This window comes from Balaenoptera musculus, chromosome 10 (assembly GCF_009873245.2).
Source record: "Balaenoptera musculus isolate JJ_BM4_2016_0621 chromosome 10, mBalMus1.pri.v3, whole genome shotgun sequence".
Classification (NCBI taxonomy): Eukaryota; Metazoa; Chordata; class Mammalia; order Artiodactyla; family Balaenopteridae; genus Balaenoptera; species Balaenoptera musculus.
In genome coordinates, this window is record NC_045794.1 from 98,049,100 (window position 1) to 98,073,848 (window position 24,749).

At 48.7% G+C, this 24,749-nt stretch overlaps 1 protein-coding gene across 4 annotated transcripts; it reads right to left on the bottom strand.

Moving 5' to 3' along the window:
• Positions 1–1,537: 1,537 nt before the first annotated feature.
• POLDIP3 (DNA polymerase delta interacting protein 3) lies at positions 1,538–24,614 on the bottom strand. Of its 4 annotated transcripts, XR_005021473.1 has the most exons (10): positions 24,458–24,614; positions 13,818–14,208; positions 12,965–13,051; positions 11,667–11,762; positions 9,718–9,897; positions 9,080–9,157; positions 6,297–6,426; positions 4,887–4,953; positions 3,463–3,878; positions 1,538–1,846 (listed from the first exon to the last, which is right to left on the bottom strand). XR_005021473.1 is itself a non-coding variant. In XM_036865454.1 (9 exons), the coding sequence occupies exons 1-9, from the start codon at positions 24,514–24,516 to the stop codon at positions 3,701–3,703; spliced, it is 1,266 nt and encodes a 421-aa protein (XP_036721349.1). In that variant the 5' UTR covers positions 24,517–24,614; the 3' UTR covers positions 1,538–3,700. The 4 variants fall into 4 exon arrangements, 3 of the variants coding, with proteins under 3 accessions (XP_036721349.1, XP_036721350.1, XP_036721351.1); XM_036865454.1 differs by having other exon boundaries at positions 1,538–3,878; XM_036865455.1 differs by lacking the exon at positions 12,965–13,051 and having other exon boundaries at positions 1,538–3,878.
• Between the last annotated feature and the right edge of the window lie 135 nt (positions 24,615–24,749).

Consider the following 24,749-nt stretch of genomic DNA (forward strand, 5'->3'; position numbering starts at 1 on the left):
CAGGTGTGGGTGGCAGTGAGCTCCATCATCCCACCACACCTCTGCTAATACCCTGGTTGGGAGGGACTGGGGTGCCCCATTTCTCCTCAAGTGGCCTCCACGGACACCAACTTAAAGTCCCAGCTCCCTATCTGGCCTTCTCTTGACCCCACCCCTGCAGAGATTTGGGGGTGCCCCCAGTACAGCCTAGCAAGGATTGGAAGTCTAAGACCCAACTTGGCATTTACTGGTGAAGGTGGGGCTGCAGTTCTTCCTGTGGTGTTCCACTCGAGCTTTCTTTCCGTCTTGTTGAGCTAACCCCTTTCCGGTCCTCACTTGGGTTTTTTGGTTGTTGGTCTGCTTCTCCAGCACCCAGCTTGGCTTATTATGAAGCTAAAAGAAAACCCAGGGAACTCAATGCCAGTCATTCATTGGGTCCCAAGGTCCCCAGCCATTCATTGGGTCCCAAGGTCCCCAGCCAGTCTTTCTTCTCTCCACCTTCCAGTCTTATGTTTGTTTTATATAAAATATCCAGGGTTGTATTTAGTGGAAAGGATAGGGATAAGTACTTCCATCCCATCTTCCCATATAGGAATGTAAAATGGTGCAGCCACTGTGGAAATCAGAATGGTGATTCTTCAAAATATTAAAAACAGAACTGCCGCATGATCCAGCAATTCCACTTCTGGGTATATATCCAAAGAATTGAAAGCAGGGTCTTGAAGGTTTTGAAGAGATATTTGTACACCCATGTTCATAGTATTATTCACAACAGCTAAAACATAGAAGCAACCCAAGTGTCCAACAGATGAATGGATAAGCAAAATGTGGTGTATACATACAGTGGAATATTACTCAACCTTAAAAAGGAAATTCTGACACAGGCTACAACATGGATGAACCTTAGGACATTATGCTCAGTGAAATTAGCCAGTCACAAGACGACAAATACTGTATGACTCCACTTACATGAGGAGTCAAAATCATCAAGGCAGAAAACAGAAGAGTAATTGCCAGGGGCAGGGGAGGATCTCGGAAGAAGAATGAGGAGCTGGTGTTTAATGGAGAGAGTTTCAGCTCTACAAGATGAAAAAGCTCTGCAGGTGGATGGTGGTGATGGTTGTACAGCAATGTGAATGTATTTAATACCACTGAACTGTACACTTAAAAATAGTTAAGATGATAAATTTTATGTGTATAATTTTTTTTTCTAATGCATAGTTGATCTAAGAAGTAAATTTCACCCATAAGTGTAACTTCAAGGCAAAGGCTCCCCTGTTCCCTGTGAACACACCTAACTCTATGTTGGAGCTGACCATGCTTAATACACAGTGAGGCACTTTAGGCCCAGAAGGTACTGAGTTCCTCTGCCAGGTGTTTCCAAGACATTGATGCTCACATTCTCTCAGCTGTGGAGACTACAGCTCAGCGAGTCCTGGCAACAACTGTCCCAAGGTCATAGCTGGTGAGCTGTAAAGCAGAGGCAAATCCTCGTTTTCTTGTGCCGAATTCCATGAGGCCTCTTAGCATAATCTTTTAAGAAATGACAGCTCAAAAATAGGAATAACAAATGTTTATTCAGAAATGGGTAACACATAGTCTCCTCCATCCCTTAATGCCTCTTCCTCTCCTTTTGAACAAAAGAGACACAGATGGGGAATGCAGGGGAGTGCGAGGCAAAGGACACAAGGATTGGCCTACCACCTTCTCTTCTGTCTCCCACGATGACATCCTGTAGAACAGCGGGGCAAACAGGCTCTGCCCTGCAATGTACCATATGGCCAGCCAGAGGACAGGGCCCAGGTGGCAGGCGGCTGCAGGCAGGCTCGCTGGAACCCTGTGGTAAGCAGAGCAGCCTGGCGTGGTACTGGAGGGGAGACAGGAGGATAAAGCCGTGCAGTCGGGATACGCACCGTCCCTACCGAAAGCAGAGTCCGCGCAGTGATCTGTCTCCAGTACCTGCGAAACCAGGTCCTAGTGTCTTAAGGACACTCTCTGGGGCCAGGGAGGGGAAAGTGTATGAGGCATGTCTTCCAGCTGCTGAAGAGAACTAAGTTTGCACCCATTCAAAGGGGGAGAAGGGAATGAAAGCAGCCTTATTTAAAGTACTGGAAAGTGGAGCACCATCAGGCAGATTCCTTGGACTTCCCAGGCCTGGGCAACCTCAGACCTGGAGGACTGAGCTCGGTTCAAACACTGGGTCCCCCCTGCTTGACAGATTTCACTCTGTGGAAATGAGTTTCCAGGTTTTTCTTCATTGGACTGGCCCCAAGTAGGTCATGAGAGATTCTTAGTGTCTCAGGTCCCCTTTATACTTTCTAGGCTTGTGCCTTTCATACCACCTGCTACTGATTTGTAGCCCTCTCAGAATCCCGCTCCCCAAAACACACCAGCTCTGCTAGGCTGGATTCCCTTTACAGTCCCAACAAACCGGCAGGAAACGGAGAATGAATGTCACTGGAGCAATGCTGTGCTGGTATATTCTGGGGCTGCCCCAGGTTCTACAGTTTTGCCCCAAATGCCTGGAACCATGCTGAGGGAACAACACACCAGCTTGCCTGGAAAGGCTGCTTTGCTCTCTCAACTCCCTCCCCACCACCCACCGCTCCCCTACCCCGACGGCCAAGGCAGGAAAATACCCTCCCGTCAGGGATGGATGGGTCCCTCACAATAGTGGAGCAGTGCCCCCTGGTGACTGCTGGATATCTGCCGAATCTCAGCATCCCTAACTATTGTCCTGTACGTGTACCTGAGGCCAGAAGACAAAATCTAGGAGTAAGTCAACAACTCTTATTCAAATAACCCCCCAGACCCCCAGAATCACAGAACGGGAGGCAGACCCTTTGAACACCCAACCAGCAGAGAGCTGGCATTTGCACCAAAACCAGGGTGTGACAATGCTGTACTGAGAAATGGGAGGCTAACGATGCAAGCCCCTCCCAGCAGTGACACCCAGAAAGCCAAGAGAGCTGGGGTGGCGCACGCGGCACAACTCAAGGGAAGAGGGGAGCGTGAACTCAAGAATTTACTCTAGGTTGACTGAGACAGTACGGGTCCCCCAAACCAAGAGCCAGCAGCGCACTCTTCCCAGCAGAGCAAGTCTCACCCTGCCCTTGCCACAGGGTCCTCTCCAGACCACCCTGGTCTGGAGCCAACTGCGGTGAGAGGACAAGGGGCCTGTGACCTGATCCCTACCTAGGCCACCTCCACTGACCAGGAGAGTGAGCGGCAGAGCTCTTGAGCTGACCTGGTTCCTATTAGGATGGCAGGGGCTTCCATTCCCCACTTTGAAAAGTTTAAAAAAGAGAAAGGGGAGTCAAACCCTCACCCCTGAAGAAAGCAGTGTCCTTCAAACAGCCCCTGCCCTGCATTCCACGGGGCCACAAGAAGGCCACCCAGAGAATTCAGGGCACCATTTCCACATTAAAAAAAACAATTCAGGGCTGAGTTTAGGGGGAGACACTCTGAGCAACACAAGCTTACCTTGGTGATGAGGCGAAGAGAGAAGAAACATACTACAGGAAATGTTAACATACAGAAGGGCACAGGGTAGAACACAACACAGAAAGGCGGGTACCATCCAGTGAGGAAGCTCTCTACCCCCGGCGACCCTTCCCACGCTCAGGGGCCTCCAGTCCAACGGCCCATAGGTCACAATCTTTGTTTTGGGAAACAGAGCCACCCTCCTCTGCCCCCGCTTCTGGCTGTCTCGCTCCCCCGCTCAAAGTTTGATTTTGAATTCTGTGGGCTGTGTGGTCACAGAGGCCCCTGAGGACTTGAAAAGTGCCTTCAGGATGGTGTCAGGGTCCACTTCGGCAGGAGGGTTGGATGAGGCGGCAGAATTCACCCTGCGAGGCAGCTCACTCTCCTTTTTCACTGAGGGGCTGTCGCTCAGCCGTCTGTAGAGAGCAGAGAAAAGTCAAAGTCCTTGTGGGTTTCCCTTAGGTAGAGAGTGGTCCCACCGTTAGGTGAGGATCTCTTAAAAGCTGGGCACCAAACATAATGCTTTCCATACCCTTTTACTCCATTTCTTATAGCAAACCTATCATTTTTTAAATTTGATGATGAGAAAATTGAGATGCAGTCTGCTGTGATCTGGGGTTCTAAGTTTAGGAAACACTGCATGTCCCTCAGGGATGGTCAAACACACATCGGCATATTACACATTCTGAGAAGTCGTGTAGATTTAACTGGGTTTAGCCCAGTGGTTCCCAAACTCACTAGGTCATAAAACGCACATTTTTCAGAATACAACTTAATCCTGGAACACAGTTTAAGAAACTTATGTAAGTCACACAACGCAATATCCAGGGTTCAAAGTGCCGTCTTTCGGTATTTCAAAGTCTATTTCAGGCCTGCCCCACACTACCCCTCCCACCTCGGCAAGGCTAACATTCTCCCTGGGTCTCTGCATCCTTGTCTACAAAAGGACTTCCTCCTGAATGTCAGTCTAGACATTTTCTGCATCTCAGGCTTCAAAAAGTCCTCAGTGCTGGACCAGGCAATGTATGCCTGGGTATGTAACAAAACAAGGGGTAGCACCCAGCACTGTCCCCCAGAGTCAATCATGAGGCAGGGTTTTCCGCTCACCTGGACAATGCACACACAGTTGTGCAAAGAGGGACACAACTGGCCTGCTCGCCACTTTCTTCTCAGGTGTTTCTAAATTATAAGGCTGGGAACGAGGTCTTAAAGTTAGCCCCTGTGGGGTCAATCCCCTGCAGAAATGATGTGACAAGCCACTTTGTACAAATTTAAGCTTCCTGATTGGCTGCCTATCAGAGCAGAGGAAATGGAATGGAGCTGTGATACAGGCAGTTTACCCCTCAGAACAGAGAGATGATCATGCAGAGTAAGCAAGCAGAAAAGCTCCTCCTGGTCCCCAGCACCCCACCTTTGGAACTTACAGCAGGATGGGCTGGTCTGAGGTGATAACGTTCCCATTCATGTGGAGGTTGCATTTCATCGGTTGCCCTGAAAAAAGAAAAGGCTCTGCCATGAGACTTCAGCTCCTCACACAAAAGGACAGGGACTGCCATTTTCATCACCAGGAGTCAAAGCATGCGCCACTGGCAGCTCCGGCTGCACAGCCAGGGATGGGGCTGTCAGGTTTCGGCAAAGCCCAGAGACTAAGGAAACCCCAGGGTTATGAGGTCCATGAAACCTTGCCAATGATGGCACCAAGAAGCCAAGTGGCAACAGAGCTAGCTTCATGCAGGAGATCAGAGTCAAAGTAAGGGAGAAAGTGGACTCAGCATGAAGCAATCCAAACTTGTTTGTGAAGCGAGTAGTAAGGGAAAATGCTTACGGTATAAAATTAAGTGAAAAAAAGATTCAAAGTGTATGTTCAGATTCTACTTTGTCCATGAAGGATTAACCTTACAAGTACTGGATTCCCACTTTATATAGCATGTGATAAGTGTAACAATAACAGCACAAAAAAAGGGGAAGAGGGAATAGAGCCCTATAGGAGTGATATTTCTAAATCTCACTGCAACTGCGTTAATACTAATCTGAAATAGATTCTGATAACCTACAATGTATACTGTAAACCCCTGAGCAACCATTAAGAAAGTGACTCAGGGCTTCCCTGGTGGCGCAGTGGTTGAGAGTCTGCCTGCCGATGCAGGGGACACGGGTTCGAGCCCTGGTCTGGGAAGATCCCACATGCCGCGGAGCAACTAGGCCCGTGAGCCACAACTGCTGAGGCTGCGCGTCTGGAGCCTGTGCTCCGCAGCAGGAGGGGCCGCGACGGTGAGAGGCCCGTGCACCGCGATGAAGAGTGGCCCCCGCTTGCTGCAGCTAGAGAGAGCCCTCACACAGAAACGAAGACCCAACACAGCCAAAAATAAAAATAAATAAATTAAAAAAAAAAAAAAAGAAAGTGACTCAAAAAATATAGTGGAAAAAAATCATTAAAAGAACTAAAATGCTGCATTAGATTTTCATATAATGCAAAAGAAAGCCACATAAAATGTGAACAGATTAAATAATCCCATACAAAAGCAGAGGCTGAGATAACCAACAAGGATCTACTGTATAGCACTATACTCAGTATTTTCTAATGAAAAAGAATGTGTGTGTGTGTGTGTGTGTATCTGGATCACTGTGCTGTACATCTGAAACTAACATTGTAAATCAACTATACTTCAATTAAAAACATAACATCTCTGCTTGCTCTTAGTACATAGGTGGCCCCGGAGGGTTTAACGCACCAGGAGGTCCACCCACCCATCTCAGAGGAAGGCTTTCTCCGAAGGCCTGCTGTGAGCAGTGAGGAGCAGCAAGGTGAGGTGGCTGCTTTCTCCCTGACTTACCATCCAGACACCGGTTGTTATACTTCTTATATGCGGTGATGGCATCGTCCTTCTTCACAAAGACCACCTCTGCTACCCCAGGATGGACCAGCCGAGCTCGCTTCAGGGCTCCACAAACACAAAAAAGCTCCTGTGAAGAACAAGAAGGGTTAGTTAGGGTTGGGGGAGGATTCTGGGCAGTCATCCTCCCTGCCTGCCGTTCACACACCCCAGACAGGGCTCTGGGCTGACTGGTGGCCGTGCTCTGACTGCATACGCCCAGCAGCCAAGATTTCAGGGAGGCTCCGTTTGAGGTGGTCCTGGGACATCCACAGGCCTCAACCTGGGACCAGATGAGGGGAACAGCTGTTCTGGCAGTGAGCACTGAGTCTGGGCTTACAAGCCTTGGAGTCCCTGTGACTCCAAGTCACCCCCAAAATCCTCCTGCCTCAGTGCCCACTTCCTCAACAAGGGTAATAGTTATGGAATACGGGATTTCTGTCAAGAGTGTCTGTAATGAGAATGGACAGACATATAGGCTCATCAAAGACAGTGGCTAATATATCACCTGGGAATCAGAAACACAAATTCTGGAGTTCTATGCAGGGTGACCAATCATCCTGGTTTGGCTAGACTGAGGGGTTTCAACTGAAATCATTTTCAAGGCAGTGCTTTGTACACCTGTGTCATCATCATCATTTATTCCAACTCCAATCCCTCCTCAATTCACAGACTGAGGCCAGAGAGGGAACCCAATATGGATACAGACCGCAAAGGCCAACTAGCACCCAAGCCATTTCTTCACCTGCAACTGCCTTCACAAGGTGGTTATGGGGACAAAAAGATTTACGAAAAGGTCGTTGAAATGATTTGTTTCTAATGATAAAAGGGAAAATGCTACATATCAAAACCAAGATATGGAACTGAATACTAAGTGTGATTCTAACTCTATTAGTTTTTCTTTTAACATTACCTATTTGGGTAGAAAAGAGGTGAGAATGACTATTATTGGCAGTTCACTATGATTATTGGCAGTTTACTATGAGTAGTAATCATTACAGGTAATTCGTTTTTCATTCCTCTGTAATTTCAAAGATCCTGCATACAAAATGCCTGCCACACAGTAAGTATATAAATAATAATAGCTATAATTACTCAATAAATAACAGCTATTATTACTTTTATAATCAGGAAAAAATTGCTTTCTTTCTAATTTGTCAAGTCTTATACAAAGTAGGCGACAATTTCCATTCTCATGTGCACCGTTCACAAAGTGATCACCTAGCACTCATGTTTCACAATTAAAACCATTAACAAATGTGGCGGCCAGTGTGGGCTGTTACAGAACCTGGGACTCAGCTGCAGGGAGAGGCTGGAGTCCAGCTGCATTCATTCTGTGATCTAACAGTTGAGTGAAAAGGGCACCTGGATTCTTTAACTGTCTTACTGGTGCCTGAATGAAAATGAGGTTGAAAAGTCCTGGCTAACTCTGGGCCACCCTTCACTAGGTACCTGAATTGGGTTTTGCCTATGACTGCCAAGGGTGGGACAGGATGACCAGAAGGGCAATCCAGAGGGGCCAACCACCAGGTAACACCAATCCATCTCATTCCTTTTACTTTGGAGCTATCATGAAAACCCCTAAAGGAGGAAGAAATTCCAAAGACTCAGGAAAATATGAACCACTGGATTTTGCACAGTGGGACTAAATGATCCCATTCTAGCACAATTCCCTGGCCCTGAGATTTAGGTTGGGCACCTGGCTCTGGTTTTTTTTTTTTAATTTTATTTATTTATTTATTTATGGCTGTGTTGGGTCTTCGTTTCTGCACGAGGGCTTTCTCCAGTTGCGGTGAGCGGGGGCCACTCTTCATCGCGGTGCGCGGGCCTCTCACTATCGCGGCCTCTCTTGTTGTGGAGCACAGGCTCCAGATGCACAGGCTCAGCAATTGTGGCTCACGGGTCCAGTTGCTCCGCGGCATGTGGGATCTTCCCAGACCAGGGCTCGAACCCGTGTCCCCTGCATTGGCAGGCAGACTCTCAACCACTGCACCACCAGGGAAGCCCTGGTTTTTTTATTTTAGTTTTTTTTTGGGGGGGGCCACACTGCATGGCTTACAGGATCTTAGTTCCCTGACCAGGGACTGAACCCAGGCCCCGGCAGTGAAAGTGCCAAGTCCTAACCACTGGACCGCCAGGGAGTTCCCCTGGCTCTGGTTTAGAAGCTGTGAGGGAAAGGGTTACATATCTGGCCTGACTGCTCTCCTTTGGAAGGTCTGCTTCCAAGGTTGGCCCTCGGCTGGCATCCGGGAACTTGGATTCTGGGAGGGCTCCCATCACCCTAACTGATAAGAGTGGCGTACTGAGCCTAAATTGTTTGTGCCGACAATGTGGTTTATGCTAAACACTTGCTTTCCTTCCGAGTCTGGAATTTTGGTGTTAGGCAGAGGGTGCCTACATGACTCGTCCCTGATAAAAACCCTGGGCACTGAGTCGCTAATGAGCTTCCCTGGTTTCACACGTGTCATTACAACCAACTGCTGGGGGAATAAAGTGTATCCTTTGTGACTCCAATGGGAGAGGACTCCAGAAGTTGGAGTCTGCTTTCCTCCAGCCTTTGCCTCACGAACATTTTCCCTCTGTTGATTTTGCTTTGTATCCTGTAATGAATCTTAGCCCTGATACAACTCTATGCTAAGTCCTGTGAGTCCTCTTAGAGAATCAGCTAACCGGGCGGTGCTCTTGGGGACCCTTGAAACAGAAGTGGCCTGAGATTTGAAATTCTGGCCGGCCACAGTACTCACAACAATGTCCTCCTCGGTGACTCGAGGGTGCAGGTTATTCACGGTCATCTTGGTGCCTTCCAAAGGGCTGAGGACAGGCTGCCACAGATAAAAGAACATTACCGGAAGTCAGTGAACAGCAGAGCTCACTTCAGGCAAACGACCAGGAAGGCCCAGAGGAAACCCCCATGGAGAGCCTGTCACAACTGGGCCCCTCTAATCATGCCATCACCCTATGCTAGGGAATGGAACCTCTCATCATTTCCCAAATACGCCAGGCCCTTTCAGGCCCGAGCCTCTGCCTGGAATGCCATTCATGTTTCAAGACCTGCCAGGCTCAGATGGCACTTTCTCCTTAAAGCCTTCCCGTATCTGTCCAGTTGAATTAGATGCTCTTTCCTCAGTGCTCCTGGCAGCCCTCTGTTGTATCACCAGGCACAGTGCTCTGTCTGCAGCTCTGTTTTCCCTATTTGCCTGTGAGCTCTCTGAGGGCAGGGGCCACTGGATCTTGGTTTGCTCATTTGTAAAACGGGGGCGGCAACACCTACCTCACAGAGGCACTATGAGGACCCAACAGGATGCACACAGCACACTGCCCACCCAGCACAGGCTAACTCTCAACTAGTGTGGTCACTTCCGCTCCTTCACCTTCACCTCACCTCAGCGGGCGGCAGCTCTTTGGGGGGATCCTCCTTGTTCACTAATGTCCGGGACATGCTGGTCAAGGCTTTAGTTCGAACAGAGGAGGGGAGAGCAGGAGCTGTGTATGCATCGTTCTGAACCACTTTGGTGAGAGGAAGGGCCTTGGACATGGAAAGCTTGGAACTGCTCACCCCAGCCTAAACAAAGAGGAAGAGAGGAATCTGAAAAGCTAGGGACCCAGACACCCCAGGGGGCTGACAACCCCCAGTATCTCAAGGCCTCCCCCACCTCCCCAGTTCCACTATCGATCTAAAGCCAGAAAGGTGCCAGGTGCCAGGGAAGGGGCAGGAGGAGAGAAAAGCAGCCTGCACGTGTGTTCACAGAAGCCACTTTCCAGCGCCGGAAGCCCTTTCCAAGAAGCTTCCACGCCGTCCTGAACAGGAGCCACAGGCTCACCCGTACCATTTAGACTTTATAAAAACCCTACAATTTGGAGTTAGAGACCAAAAGCTTGGGGTCAAGTTCACTCCTAGATATGCTTCTATCACGATGGGCTGGCTGGGAATAGGAACTCACTCTTAAGAAGGCCCGGACTCCCAGCTTTTTGGTCCCTGTTCTGCATAGAGGAACCACGTGTAGCCCTGCCTCCTCAGCTCCCAGACTGTCAGGGACGTGCTGGCAGAGTCAGCATGTGCCAAGCAGCAGAAACAGCTCCCTCCCTCCCTCCCCTGTTACCCCTAACTGCGGATGTGACCCCTTGGAAATACAAACCAATGAAATCCCTGGTTTTAATGTGTCTGAGGAAAAAAAATGCATGAGGCAGAAGTGGCAGGTGGTCTTGTCGACTCAGGAAAAAGGAGGAATGCAGCAGTCAGACAGGAAGATGATGGGACAGGGTCAATTCACCAGCTTCTCCCAATCCAGGTGAATCCAGATTCATGCTGGAGCCCACATTTCTCCAGCTGTTTTCTGAGTCTCAAGAGCCAGTGAGTGTAGTGGTTAAACACGTAGCCTGGGAGCCAGACTGCTTATGCTTAAATCCTCGATCCACTACTTACAAGCTGAGCAGATTTATTTCACCTCTCTGTGCCTAATTCCTCATCCGTAAAATAGGGGTAAGAACAGTACCCATCTCACAGGGTGGGAAGGAAAGGAAGTCTTAAGTAAGTTAATATAAACACAGGGTTTTTTCCAATTAGGGTTAGCCACTAACTGAGTTAGGAAAGGCCCAGCCCCTTTGTAACAAACTGGCATCATTCAGCTTCACACATCACGTTAAGAGCTTCCATGGTAACCAGGAAATTAGTCCACATATTCAGTGCAGTGACCAAAACTGAGTCTTTGGGTCTCTGAAGACCAAACAAAGGCACTTAGCCTGGGCACCCACTCGCCTCCCTATGTGTCATTTGGCCGCGTGCACTGAGCTGAGCACGATGTTCAGAGGTCCCTGATACTCCGAGAAACGACTTCCTTTCCTTCTCTGCACGGCACCTCAGCATCCTAGTCCATCAAGCTTTCCCGGCATGCAGGCTGCACCTGGTGGAGCCTTCAGGCAAGGCTCAGTTTATTCTGGCTAACACACTAACCAAGGGAATCCAGACTCAAGAATGGAGCCAGAGCTGCTGACCATGGACGGAAGGGGACCAGGCAGAATGTCCTGCCACAAAGGAAATAAAATGTGATTCTGTTCTGTGGGATCACTCATATCTCCCCTGCAGTGACTCAGACACAGCAATTGGGAGCTGCAGCTCTGCACTTCACTATCTGTGGGATCTTGAACAAGTCAGTGGACATGCTGCTGGTCTCAGCATTTATAAAAGCCAGAGGGTGGACTAGTTCCGTTTCTGATAATCTCATGACCCCAATGAAGAAATATTTCTGAATTGAAAGGCCCTACTCTCCACCACCTCTCCCATGAACCTGATCAGACACACCCAGAGTGTAGCAAGAAGGTAAGATGTCATACCACGTGGTGGAGAAAGCTGCCTGAGGCTGCAAATGTCATCTGTTTACTAGGAATGGGAGCTATAACATCATCGTCTTCATCCAGGTCATATAAATTCTGAAAATAAAGAAATATAAGCTAACGTGGTATGCAGGCTCTCAACAGACATTTGGAGTAAGGACAACAGGGAGATGAGGGCTGGAGTAAGTGAGGTGGGGGGAGAAGTGGGTGCAGGGGGAGTGCCTGGGGAAACTGGTCTGGGAGACTGGAGCTCAAGTCCTGGCAGGCTGCCTCCCTGCCCCCAAGGGCCCAATGAAAGTGCTGCAATTCCAGATACATCAGAAGTACCTTTCTACAAGTGGGTACCTTGTAGATACCTATCAAGGGCCCCTAAACTGTCTGTTTATATCCTTTGGCTTACAAAGTCTGTGCCGGGCAATCTGGCCTATAGAAATAAACCCAAACTCTAAAAAGAGCTTTTTTCCTCCAAGATGTTCATAGAAGGATTTCTAACAGTGAAAATTACAGGAAAATGGTTGAAATAAACTCAAATGTCAACTCAATGGATCAAGCAGTTATTAAAATGTTTACAGTAAATGTGAAACACAGAAAAACGCTTGAGTTATAAAGTGAAAACAAAACAACATGAAACTGGATAATAACATAATCACAACTACAACTATGCATTAAATAAATAATAATCACACACACACACACCCACACACCACAGGAAGGAACCAGGGCAGAATTTCAACAGGGGTTGGCTGTAGAGAGCCAGAGCGTGAGGACTTTTTTTTTCCCCTCCTTAACCTTTCTCTGTTTTGCAAATTTTCTGTATAAGCACATACCACTTTTATTAAAAAAAAAAAAAAAAAAAAACTTTCAATTTGCCTCTCTCTCCCTATGCATTGAAGAAATTTCTTTTTAAAACTCATACACTGCAAAAAGTGTCAAATGTAATTAATCCCTCCTCCAACTCTTCAAATTGGAACCTTGGGCCAGGCCTCAGTTAATCCACTTGGAAGGCCACATCAAAACACGCAAGTGTGGGGGACTTCCCTGGCGGTCCAGGGGGTAAGAGGTAAGACTCCGTGCTCCCAATGCAGGGGGCCTGGCTTTGATCCCTGGTCGGAAAGCTAGATCCTGCATGCATGCCGCAACTAAGAAGTCCACATGCTGGAACTAAGAGTCTGCACGTCACAACTAAGAAGTCCGCATGCCTCAACTAAGTCCCAGCACAGGCAAAATAAATAAATAAACATTAAAAAATTTAAACAAACAAAACCACACACGTGTGTATACACACACACACAGTCCACCTGTTTGGCCTGGTGGTTATTGACGACGTTGATCCTCATTCCAGCAGGATGGGCATGAGTCGGCGCCATGGTCTTCTGCTGCGGAACCTAGAAATACCCAGTGGTCACAATTCATCCCACAGGGCCTGCATGTGTTCTCTTTATGAGGAGAGGATCACTTAACTTAAAATATGGTGGGCACTCAGTTTTGGCCTGTGGTAAAAGGCCCTACAAGAGTGCCTTATGCCCAAAGCAGGAAAGCGACAGGAAGACTCATCATCCCAGAGATCATGTGACAACGCATTTGCAGGGCTCAATGAACCTGGCTTAATAAATGTTCACTGCTGCTGCTGTTCCTTTTACCAAAGTTGCTGAGAAGATTAAATGATATTGTTTCCATTCCCTTTGGGGCGGCAGCTGTGCAGGTGGCCAAGACCCTGCACTAAGAGCCAGGTCTGATTGGGCTTCTATCCTGGTCCTCCCTCCCACTGACCGGTTGTGTAACTGTGCACAATTACTCACATCTCTGAGACTCAGATTCTTCTTTTATAAAACTGGGGTAATAGTCCATGGTTGCAGTGAGGAATAAATGTTAAGTGCCTGCCACACAGCACGAGCTCAACAAATGTTTTGTTCTTTCCTCTCACTTCCCTCTACTACTATCTCACTTAGAAAATCACTTAATTTCTCTGGACTACCCCCCACCCTTTTCTTTTACAGAAAAGTGAGATGATATCTTGCCTTCCTCATATGGTTACTATACTAACAGCTGGGGGAACTGTCATTTTGCCTAAACACTCCTGGTCCTTGGTCCCTGCCTGAAACTACAGCTGTTACTGGTTTCCAGGAATTTGTGACAGGAGCCACAACCTACCTGGATGGTTTTAGTGAGCTTCAGAGCAGGGGTCACTGTCCCGATGGGTGGGCTCATGAAGGCAGCAGGGGAATTCCGCTTCAAGCTGATCTTCTCCCGGGCATCAGCCACCTGGTGGGGCTTCTGGGGCACCGTGCTCTGCTGCTTGCGGGAATTCAGCATCTCTCTGGCATCTTGCACTTTCCCTTTGATCCGGAACCGGGCATCTTTCTGCAAAAGCTTTTCCCGGGCATCCTTGACTCCCAGCTTGAGCCGGGCATCTGAGAGGCCAATCTTCTGCCGAGCATCAAATCTCTGCTGGAAGGTGGCTGTGCGTGCTGGCTGGCCGAGAAGGCTCTGTTGGATCCCAACACGAGATCGGACACCTCCAACTCCTGGTCTGGCATTGAGCCTGCAAATAAAAACTGCAACATTAAGAGGATCTGGATATCAACAGCAGGCTGTGGAAGTAGAGCCATGGTAATACCGGAAACAGAGGAAGTCCTGGAGAAACCAGAAAGCTGCTCCTTGTCAGAGGAAACAATTAATAGAGACTTCTTTCGTAGTTTTATGACTTTTAACTCTGCATTGTAAACAAAGTTAGGAAGGAGGGCCTGCTGGTTTCTATCACTAGGTAAAACTGTTTTTGCTCCCCAGACCAGGTGTTTTTAGACACTATGATAGACACCTCCAAACAATATCACATAAAATAAGCATATCTCCCAGACATCATAACCCCACACACCTGAAGAGCAACTTCAGTTTCCAAAGTGCTTCCACATCCTTGCTCTCAATCAGCACTCTCAGCGCCCTGTGAAGCGGGCATTATTATGCCCATTTTACAGTAGAAGAAACAAGCTTAGAGAACTTAAGTGATTAACAAAGGGTGCCCAGCTGGCCTCTGGCAGCCTCCTGCCTCCAGGGCAGGCAGATACCCCCCACTGGGCTGGGACCAGGAAAGCCAACACATGGGTCTGGCTTGGAGCCAGAGGACTAACAGACTAAGATATAAAGACTTGGTAGAAAGAAAAATAATCACTCTGAACTGTTTCTATTCACAACACTCTGACTCCAAATGTGTAGGTTTCTTCCTCACGCCAACTAATTCTCTAAGTCTCTAGACACCAACTGGGTGTCTGACAGCTCAATTCTGACACTACCTACCTAGAGTTGGCACAGACTCCACAGGTTAAAGGCTCAGTCCCACAAGACTGCCCTCAAGTCAGAGGTCAATTCCAAGTCCTGGGCTTCCTGTTCATCTGATCGACGGGCTATAAATGGAGGGTTCACACGACCCCCCGTCCTCAAGTTACATAATTTGCTAGAATAGCTCATAGGACTGAGGAAAACAGTGTACTTATTATTACCGGTTTATCACAAAGGATACGACTCAAGAACAGCCAAACAGAAGAGACGTGTAAAAGGCAAAGTACAGGGAAGGGGTATGGCAACACCACCCTCCTGGCACATGGATGTGTTCACCAACCCAAAGTTTCTCCAAACTCAATTGTATAGGGGTTTCTATGGAGGTTCCATTACCATAATTGATCAAATCACTGGCTACTGATGATAAGCTCAATCTCTAGCCCCTCTTTTCTCCCTGGAGGTCCAGGGTGGGGAGTGGGGTGGAGCTGCAAGTTCCAACAGGCTAATCATGCCTAGGTCTTTCTGGTGACCAGCCCCTGTCCTGAAGCTCTCTAGGGGCCCACCAAGAGTTGCCTCATTAGAACAAAAGATGCTCCTATCACCCTTATCACTCAGGAAATTCCAAGGGTTTTAGAAACTGTGTGCCAGGACAAAGACCAAATACATACTTATCACAATCTGCAACAACAAAAATGTCAATCCAGAAACTGTTAAAACTGGAAAGGAACGAAGCTCCATAAAACAAGCCCCATTTTCTGCTGGGGCTCCTTCGTTGGCTCTTCTAATGGCTTGCAAGGAAACAGAAGACGCTTCTACTACAATCCTGGAAGTCCTCTCTGGGATTTGTGGGCTTCTGCCCACCCCACCATACGGCTTCCAGCCACACAAACAGTCCTGCGGCAGGCGCCCTGCCTGGGGACACCAACTCCTACGCCTCCTCTTTGGGAAACCCTCTCTGATTCTTCCAGACCAGCCCTCCTTTGTGTCTATTATCCTTTGTGTTCTTCCTTTCTCTCCCTACCCTGGACTGGGAGGGAAGTGGCGGATGGGGCTCATTCCTGATTCACCGCCCCGTGCTTTGTAAGTGTTGCTGAGCCCTGGCTCAGTATCAGAAACATCTAAAGAGCTTCTTAAAAATATAGATAGCTCTAAAAAAAAAAAAAAAGAAAACTAACAAAAAAATACAGCTCTCTAAACCCCACCCCAGAGCTACTGAGTCCAAAATCTGGGTGAAGGCCTGGGCATATGCATTTTTCACTCAACAGGTGATCCTGGAGAACAGCAGTGTTGAAACTCTCTGACCTGGAGTTAGAAGGCAAAACTACTGAATAAACAAGTTCCTATACCATGTCCCACATCACTGTGCAGGCCTCCCAGGAGGCATCCTTCATAGTGGGCAAGCCACTGCGTTCTCCTACTGCCTCTTTCTTCCTCAACCAGCTGGAGTGAGACTGTCCACCAGCTCCTCTGCTAACAGCAGGAGTGCAACCAAAGATGAGTCTTCCTGGCACCAATAAAAGAAAACCTGGACCTTCATCTTGTTATTCTAAGCATAGTGGAAAAACACCTGCTGCCACTACTATGCCAGAGCCCGACCTAAGGCAGTGATGCATAATGTCATTTTTCTTTGAAAAATGGCAAATTAGGATTTAAGTACTTTCCGGTGGGTTTATACAAAAAACAGGTGGAAGGGACTTCCCTGGTGGTCCAGTGGTTAAGACTCTGCACTCCCAATGCAGGGGGTCCGGATTTGATCCCTGGTCAGGGAACTAGGTCTCATATGCCACAACTAAAAAAAAGATCCCACAGGCCACAACTAAAGAAAGATCTCACACGCATCAACGAAGATCCCGCATACCACAACTAGGATGTGGAGCAACCAAATAAATAAATAAATAAATAAATATTTAAAAACAACAACAACAACAAAAACAGGTGGAAGAGAGAGTGGAAGGGGTCATTTACAGAATCAATCAGATTAGGTTTAAGGTGGGTAGGTGGGACTGCTTGTCCATCCTTGCTCTATTTTCTGATGTAGAGACTCTGGGAGACTGAGGGGACTTCCCTGGTGGCACAGTGGTTAAGAATCTGCCTGCCAATGCAAGGGACACTGATTCGATCCCTGGTCCGGGAAGATTCCACATGCCACGGAGTAACTAAGCCTGTGCACCACAACTACTGAGCTTGCGCTCTAGAGCCCGTGAGCCACAACTACTGAGCCCGCGTGCCACAACTACTGAAGCTGCGAGCCTAGACCCTGTGCTCCGCAACAAGAGAAGCCACCGCAATGAGAAGCACGCACGCTGCAACGAAGAGTAGCCCCCGCTCGCCGCAACTAGAGAAAGCCTGCGTGCAGCAACGAAGACCCAATGCAGCCATAAATAAATAAATAAATAAATGTATATATATTAAAAAAAAACCAAAAACCGAAATTGAGTTATTTGTAGTGAGGTGGATGGACCTAGAGTCTGTCATACAGAGTGAAGTAGGTCACAAAGAGAAAAACAAATACCGTATGCTAACACATATATATGGAATCTAAAAAAAAAAATGGTTCTGATGAACCTAGGGGCAGGACAGGAATAAACACACAGACGTAAAGAATGGACTTGAGGACACGGGGAGGGGGAAGGGTAAGCTGGGACAAAGTGAGAGAGTGGCATGAAATATATACACTACCAAATGTAAACCAGATAGCTAGTGGGAAGCAGCCGCATAGCACAGGGAGATCAGCTCGGTGCTCTGTGACCACCTAGAGGGGTGGGATAGGGAGGGTGGGAGGGAGACGCAAGAAGGAGGGGATATGGGGATTTATGTATATGTACAGCTTTGTTGTACAGCAGAAACAGAACATTGTAAAGCAATACTACTCCAATAAAGATGTTCAAAACAAAACAAAACAAAACAAAGTCTGTGGGGCTGTGGGAGGGCTTAGAGGTAGCCCAGGGTTTCTGGAAAGAGTAGTGTCAAAAGGCACCCTAGGCAGACCAAATGTGGAGAGCGCCCCCCAAAACCCACAGCTTGTAGCTTCTTTGCTCTCGCAGAGCGGGAGGGCGGAGCTGAGGAGGCGTTTAAGTTTTCCCCATTTCCCCACCCTCAAGAGCATTCCTTCACTTCTCCCATATAACTTCCACAGCTGAAGGCTCTCTCCTTGGAGCCCTCAAAGCACTGAACAAAGCTTCTATTAAAGCACCTACCACGCAGCATCACAATGATTTGTTTACAAGCCTGCATCATCCACAGGATTAAGAGCTTCCCAGGGGGTACATCCTACAACTCCTCCCCTATGTCAACACTGCCCCAGGGGAATGACAAAGGCTCAAAGAGCTATGTCAGGGACCCTACAGGGCTACTAACTTACATTCTCCTTTTAGGTTCACAATCTCTGAGATTACCTGCCATCACTTCCATTTTACAGAGGAGAAACCAAATCAAAGAGCTACTGGCATGGCTGGGACTGGACCCCAGACTCCAGACTCTTTCCATTATAACAGATTCCAAGCTTCTCTCTTTCCTACTCCAAGCCCCGGGGGAGGTAAGACGGGAGAAGGGGTGGCTGCCCTGGAAGGGCTTCTCCTAGAGAAGACTGCCCCTGCAAGGCCAGTCCTCCACCCAGCCCTCACCAACTGGTCCAGTGCCCTGCTAGGATCCTGGCCACCAATCGCTCTCCCAGCTGAGAGAGGGGCACCAACACAGCCATGGCACAGGGCCACTCTGGCCCTTACTCCAAAAGTGGGACCCACAAGGATCTTGCCGAGCTGCAGGAGCTTCAGGAAAGGCCTCCTGGAAGAGAAAGCAGCTGGTCTCCGACTGAGTGGACATTACAAAGGGAAGCAGGCTGCATAAACACTGACAGTGGAATACTTCATTGATGACCAGGTCCACCACACAGTGGAGGTCAGACACATCTAACCCAAACTTGAGCCTGGCCTCCTGAATGAAGATTTCCTATCTTCATCTGTCTTCTCCAAATCCCACCTCCTCCCATCACCAGGGTACCCCTACCAAAGGTTCCTGATCTTTATAACTACAGGAGATGGGATGATCTTATCGTGCGATACACCATGATTTTACAATACCATAAAACTGGGCAAATCTAGACCCAATGGCATTATGCTTTCAAAAAGTCAAGTTACCAATTTCACCAGTCATTTAAGCAATTAAACATTATTGCCAAGAAAAAAAGGAAAAAAGAAAAAGCTACTGAAAGCAACTATTTTGAATAATTAAAGGAACAATGAGATTTTTTTAAAAAATGGATGTAGGATTATTAGGTTATCTTTTTTAAAAAAAAATTTATTTTACTTATTTGTTTTTGGCTGCGTTGGGTCCTCGTTGCTGCGTGCGGGCTTTCTCTAGTTGCTGAGCGCGGGCTTCAGTAGTTGTGGCACGTGGGCTCAGTAGTTGTGGCTCATGGGCTCTAGAGCACAGGCTCACTAGTTGTGGCTCACGGGCTTAGTTGCTCCGCGGCATGTGGGATCTTCCCGGACCAGGGCTCGAACCCGTGTCCCCTGCATTGGCAGGTGGATTCTTAACCACTGCGCCACCAGGGAAGTCCCAACAATGAGATTCTTGAAAACAAAATTCATATCCTTGAACAGAGAATGAAGAAAGGGGCAGATTCAAAAGTTTTCTGGTTCATTCCAATTGGGTCTGACCAGTAAACCTTTGCAGAAGGAGGGGCGGGGGAGATTAGGCTTCTGCAACCTTAATTTATTCATATTCCTCAACAATTTCCCTTCTCTGATAATTTGTAATGGCTGTTTGAAGTGTTGCATTGAGAATTCACAGAAGTCTATGGTTGATAAGCAATGTCTGCCATGGCCACACAAGGGGCAATTGGCTACCAGGGTTTATGAAAGATTTTACAAAGAAGGCACTCTCAACTAACAGTTTTGAGCACTTACTACAGATCCATAAACTTTGACCCACCTCCTTTAACCCTCACAACTCTGAGAATTAGGATATTATCCACCTTTTATAGATGAGGAAACAGAGTCAAGGAGAGTAACTATCCCAAATAACAGAGCTATAATGGTGAAGGCTGGATTTGAACTTCACTATACCTAGTTAAAATACCAATAAATCAAGCGTGGGTCAAAAATAAAGAACAGGACTCGAGGAGTTAAGGAAGGGTGAATACTGTCCCCAAGCTAAGGAAAAAATTAGGACTCCAGTCACATCCAGGGATATAGCATACCCTCTAGTGACGAGAGGGTGAGCACACACACTGAGGCTGGCGGACAGTGTACCCACCAGAGACCCACACACCATACTGCTTGTCTAGCAAGAAAGACCACCAAGATGTCCCGTGCTGGTATTTTTATCTATTTGAACAGCACAAAAGGTACATTTCGGGGAGGGAGGTGATACAGTTGTGGACCTAAGAGCACGAGTAAGCTACTTTCCCTCAATTCCATATATTCAGTTCCCTAGTTACACCAATTCTTTCAACTCCTTTCATAAGCAGCTTTAGGGGGTTTCAGTGTTCAGGCTTTTTATAATCATTGCTCCTCTCCCTGCACGAAAAGACAGCCATTCATCCCAGCAGGCAGCAGTACTGCTTATATGGCAGGCATTAGTCATCAGGAATTTTTCAAATAAACATTCCTGCTAGAAGCAGGTCTCTAAAACATAGAACCAGTTATGTTACCCTCCTGCTCCAAGAACTGCTAAGAGTTCCCTAACAAAGCCCAACCCCTCTGTGGAACCACTAGTCTGGCCCCCACTGCCTGCAGCCTCACCTCCCAGACTATCTGATGTTCCCGAAACACATTCTGCACTTTTGGCCTCAGTAAATGTTCGGGAGGGGGAGAGAGGGAGGTTTTGAGCAAGTCTCTTAACTGCCTGGCCCCATCACACCTGAAACAGTGCAACTGTACACTGCTTCCAGACGCTCACCAGGTACGCCACCAGGTCCTAGGAAGAATGGTGTGGGCGAGAGGGCAAACACCCTCTGGAGCCTGAGCCCCCTCCCCCAGTCCCCTACTGGAGCCTGGCATACACATGACCAGGGAGGGTCTGTCTGAGGCTAGGAATGCCTCACCCTCTTGGATCTACCTGTGGAGAGCAGAGTGGCAGCTGGCTCTGGACAGATGTCCAGTCCAAAGGATTTGGGCCCACAAGGGGGACCCTGGACTACTCTAAAGTGGGTTTTAATCCATGGGGGTCTCTGGGTTAGAACGTGTGTGTTGAGGTCATCTTAGGGAGAAAACACAGTTTCGTTCTAACAATTACTGAGGGTCTGAACTATGTGCTTTAGAGACACAAGGAAAAACAAGACACGATCCCCTTACCCTCCAAGAGAGTCTTGTGCAGATGTTCCATTTAAAATTATAATTCTTCCCTTCTAAGCTAATGTAACAACTCATTTCCCTCCTCTTTGTTTCAGATCTAATTTCCTTTACCTTATTTCAATAAGGAAACCAGCAGTGAGTACCACGACCAGAGCCCTGGCCTGAACTCGAAAGTTCCCTACCTCCTCTCCCCATGGCTCCAAGGACTCTCACATATGCATCTGGCCCAGAGCTGCTCACCTCCAGCATACTCAAGGCCCAACTTCCCCACTAAGGCTGCCGTGTCACCTTCATCTAACTACATGGAGGGAGTGACAGATAGCTATCCTGTGAGGGGTGAACTGAGCAAACCAAAGACGGGGTGACTTGACTAACCAAATCAGTGATACTCTCACATCTAAAGGAAGAAATCGACAAGAGTGGCAGGCCCACGCTGCAGCTGGTGCCCAGTGCTGCCCTGGGAAGACTCATCTATGGGTCTTGAACAACTGGAGCCACTAGAGATGTGCTGTGTGTGGGGAAGGAGAGCACCTCACCATGGCCTGGATGAAGTACCATAAAATCATTCCCCCCTTTCTCTAATTTCATATTAATCAAGGAACCTTTTGATGATTAACTTGGGGCCAGGTAATAACGATGATAATGACACCCTTCTTGACTTACACGATGCGATGAACACAAAACAGAGTGGCTACTCTGAAGAACAAGCACATTCCATGACCTGTGAAAAGGGGTTATTTACACTTCCACGGGCTCAGTCCTTTGCTATTTCCACTAAGAAGAGGAAAGAAGTTTTCTGAGATGGTCATAGGTTCTTTCTTCCTAAATTATTAAGCACAAAGTTCTTCCTGGGACGACCATGCTACATTAAACCAAAGTTTCCAGTAAGGTGATTTCTTCTAGGAAGCATGTAAAATAGCCATTTGTTTACTGTAGGAAATGACATTTGTTCACTGAAATTTGTTCAGACCTTTCAGTTCTTGATGGGGACTCCCCCCCCACCCCATCTAGTTTTTCCCTTTGCTGGCTGTGCAAGCAAACTAAAAATGGAGTTTCCAGCAGGTTTAACCCAAACACAGCATGCAGTCCAGTTTCTTCTACACTGTCTCTTGGCCTGCACTTCCCCCAATCCAATCTTCACATAAAAGCAAAGCAATATTCTCACACTGAAGACTGGATGTTACTTTTGTACTTAAAAGCCTTCAGTAACGATGATGACCACTAACATCTATTGGGCACTCAGTACCCATCAGATGCTTTTTGATGTACTTTAGATACACTGACTGACTTAGTCCTGACAATACCTAATGAAGCGAATATTATCCATGTTTTATAGATAAGGGAAGAGAGGCATGAAGTGGTTAAGTAACTTTCATAAGATCATATGGAAAGTGGGAGAAGCAGGGATTGAAACTTGGCAGTCTGACTCTAGGACCCCAATGCTTAGCTATTATGTCCCCTGGGGGGAGGGATTTGGGCTTCTACTCCTTTAAAGTCATTTGCTAAACCCTTACTATCTGGTACAAACTTTAAAATATACATTCTTACATTCTCATTTAATTCTCTCAACCACATACCAGGAACCATTATTACAAATGAGGAAACTGCCCAGCTCAGAAGTCACCTGGCCAGGGAGGCACAGAACCCAACAATGGGGCTTGCCAAGGGACCAGGTCCGCCTGGCTGCACAGTCTCTGCTCTTCCCAGGGGTCCACACATCCTCCCTTCCCTGCATGCTCACCCAATGCCCAACACAAGCCTCTGCACGCATCAACACCAAAAAAGTACAGACCGCCTGCAGTCAGGAACTGAGGGGAGGGACTGCAGGAAGCGCAGGTCCTGGGAAGCTGGCTCCTTCAGCAGCTGTCGAGCAAACCTGTGAAACCTGGACGGCCTCAGAAGTGGCCCGAGGACCCAGCACCAATTCCACACCAGTTACTAGAGGGAAGACCTAGGAGACAACTACTCACACGTAATGGTAGAGAAAACTAATGCTGGGTGCCTGTCATGAACCAGAAGCCAGGTGAAGTGCTGGCTGGTGAATTCCGTGGTGGCGGGCGCAGTGGCAGTGGCTATGTGTGCAGAGGTGAGGGTGGGGGGATACCTTTCAGAGAGTAAAAGAATCCATTTTCGAGCCACAGGCACGCAGGCAGTGTTAATAAATTCACGTCTGCTGAGTGAATGACTATCTGAGAAAACTACATCGACCTTTACAGCCTGGCTGTTTACAAGAACATCTGAACTAATTTAACGCGTGCTAGAAAACTACTGGCCGAAGTTCCCACTCTTTCATACAGGTGAACTGGAGCACACAAAGGCTGGAAATGACTCACAACATTTGAGGGTCCAGCGGAAGTCTGGAGCACCTAACTGAGAACCACCCCCGCGACTCCTCACCCAGATACAGAACAGTCTTCTCTGCGAACCATCGAGAAACGGCCGGCCTCCAGCCCCGTCCCACCTGTTTTTCTGCCCAAGCCTGAGGCCAACTCAGCCAGCTCATAAAGTGCACTCGGCACCCATCTCAGCTCTCCGTGGCTTCGGGCAAGTCACTCCGCCTCCAGCTCCTCATCTGGAAAACGGGGAAAACATTAAGAGCGGGCCAACAGGATTGCGAAAAGAGCAAATGAGACCGCCTGGGCAGCAAAGCGCTTAGAGAACCTGAAATGCCGCACAAAGGGAGGCGAGTGTTAGAGAGGAGCCAGGCGCAAGATTTGGAAATTAAAGGTCTGGGTGTGGGTCTCGGTTTCGGCACTAACAGACCGGCAGAGTCTGAGCAAGTCACTTCCCCGCGCAACTCCAGTCGTCCTAACTCTGAGGCCGCGCTGAGACCGTGGAGCAGCGCCCGGCTCCTCAAACGAAGGGCTGCGCCGGAGAGACCCTCCGGGCCGCGAGCAGCGCGTCCCCTCCGCAACCGCAGCTCCGCCCCCCGCGAGGCGCCCCTCCGGCCGCTCCCACAAGCCCCGCAGTCCAGCCCCTCCGCCGTCAGCGGTCCCACCGGCCTACCCCCGGCCCGCCGGAGCGACGGCGCCTGCAGCCAGTGGGCAGCCGGGCGGCCGGGCCCGCGGCGGCGGCGGCGGCCGGGCCAATGGGGAGCGCGGCTGTGGCAGGGGGCGGGCGCAGACGGCCCTCCGCGTCGCGCCCAGACCGTTCCCTCCTCCGCCCCGAGCCCCGCTAAGACTCGGGCCGTGAACCCCGAAAGGAGAAAAGGCCGCTCACCGCCCCTTCGCCGCAGCCCCTCGCTTCCGGATGAGCTCGTCCAGGGAGATGTCCGCCATCTTGCACCGCCGCGCGAGCCGCGAGCAGTTTACCGTCCCCCGGCCCTCGAGCCCGCCCCTTCGGCCGCTACGGAGCAACTAGCGGCTTCCGGCGTTCGGCTGAGGAAGTCTCGCGACAGATCAAACCGAGCAAGGACCGGAAGGGGCGGGGCTCTCCCCGTGAGCCTTTGCGACGTCCTCTGCTTATCTGCATACGGCGGGTCGTAGCCCTACGGTTCCCTCTTTCTCAAGAT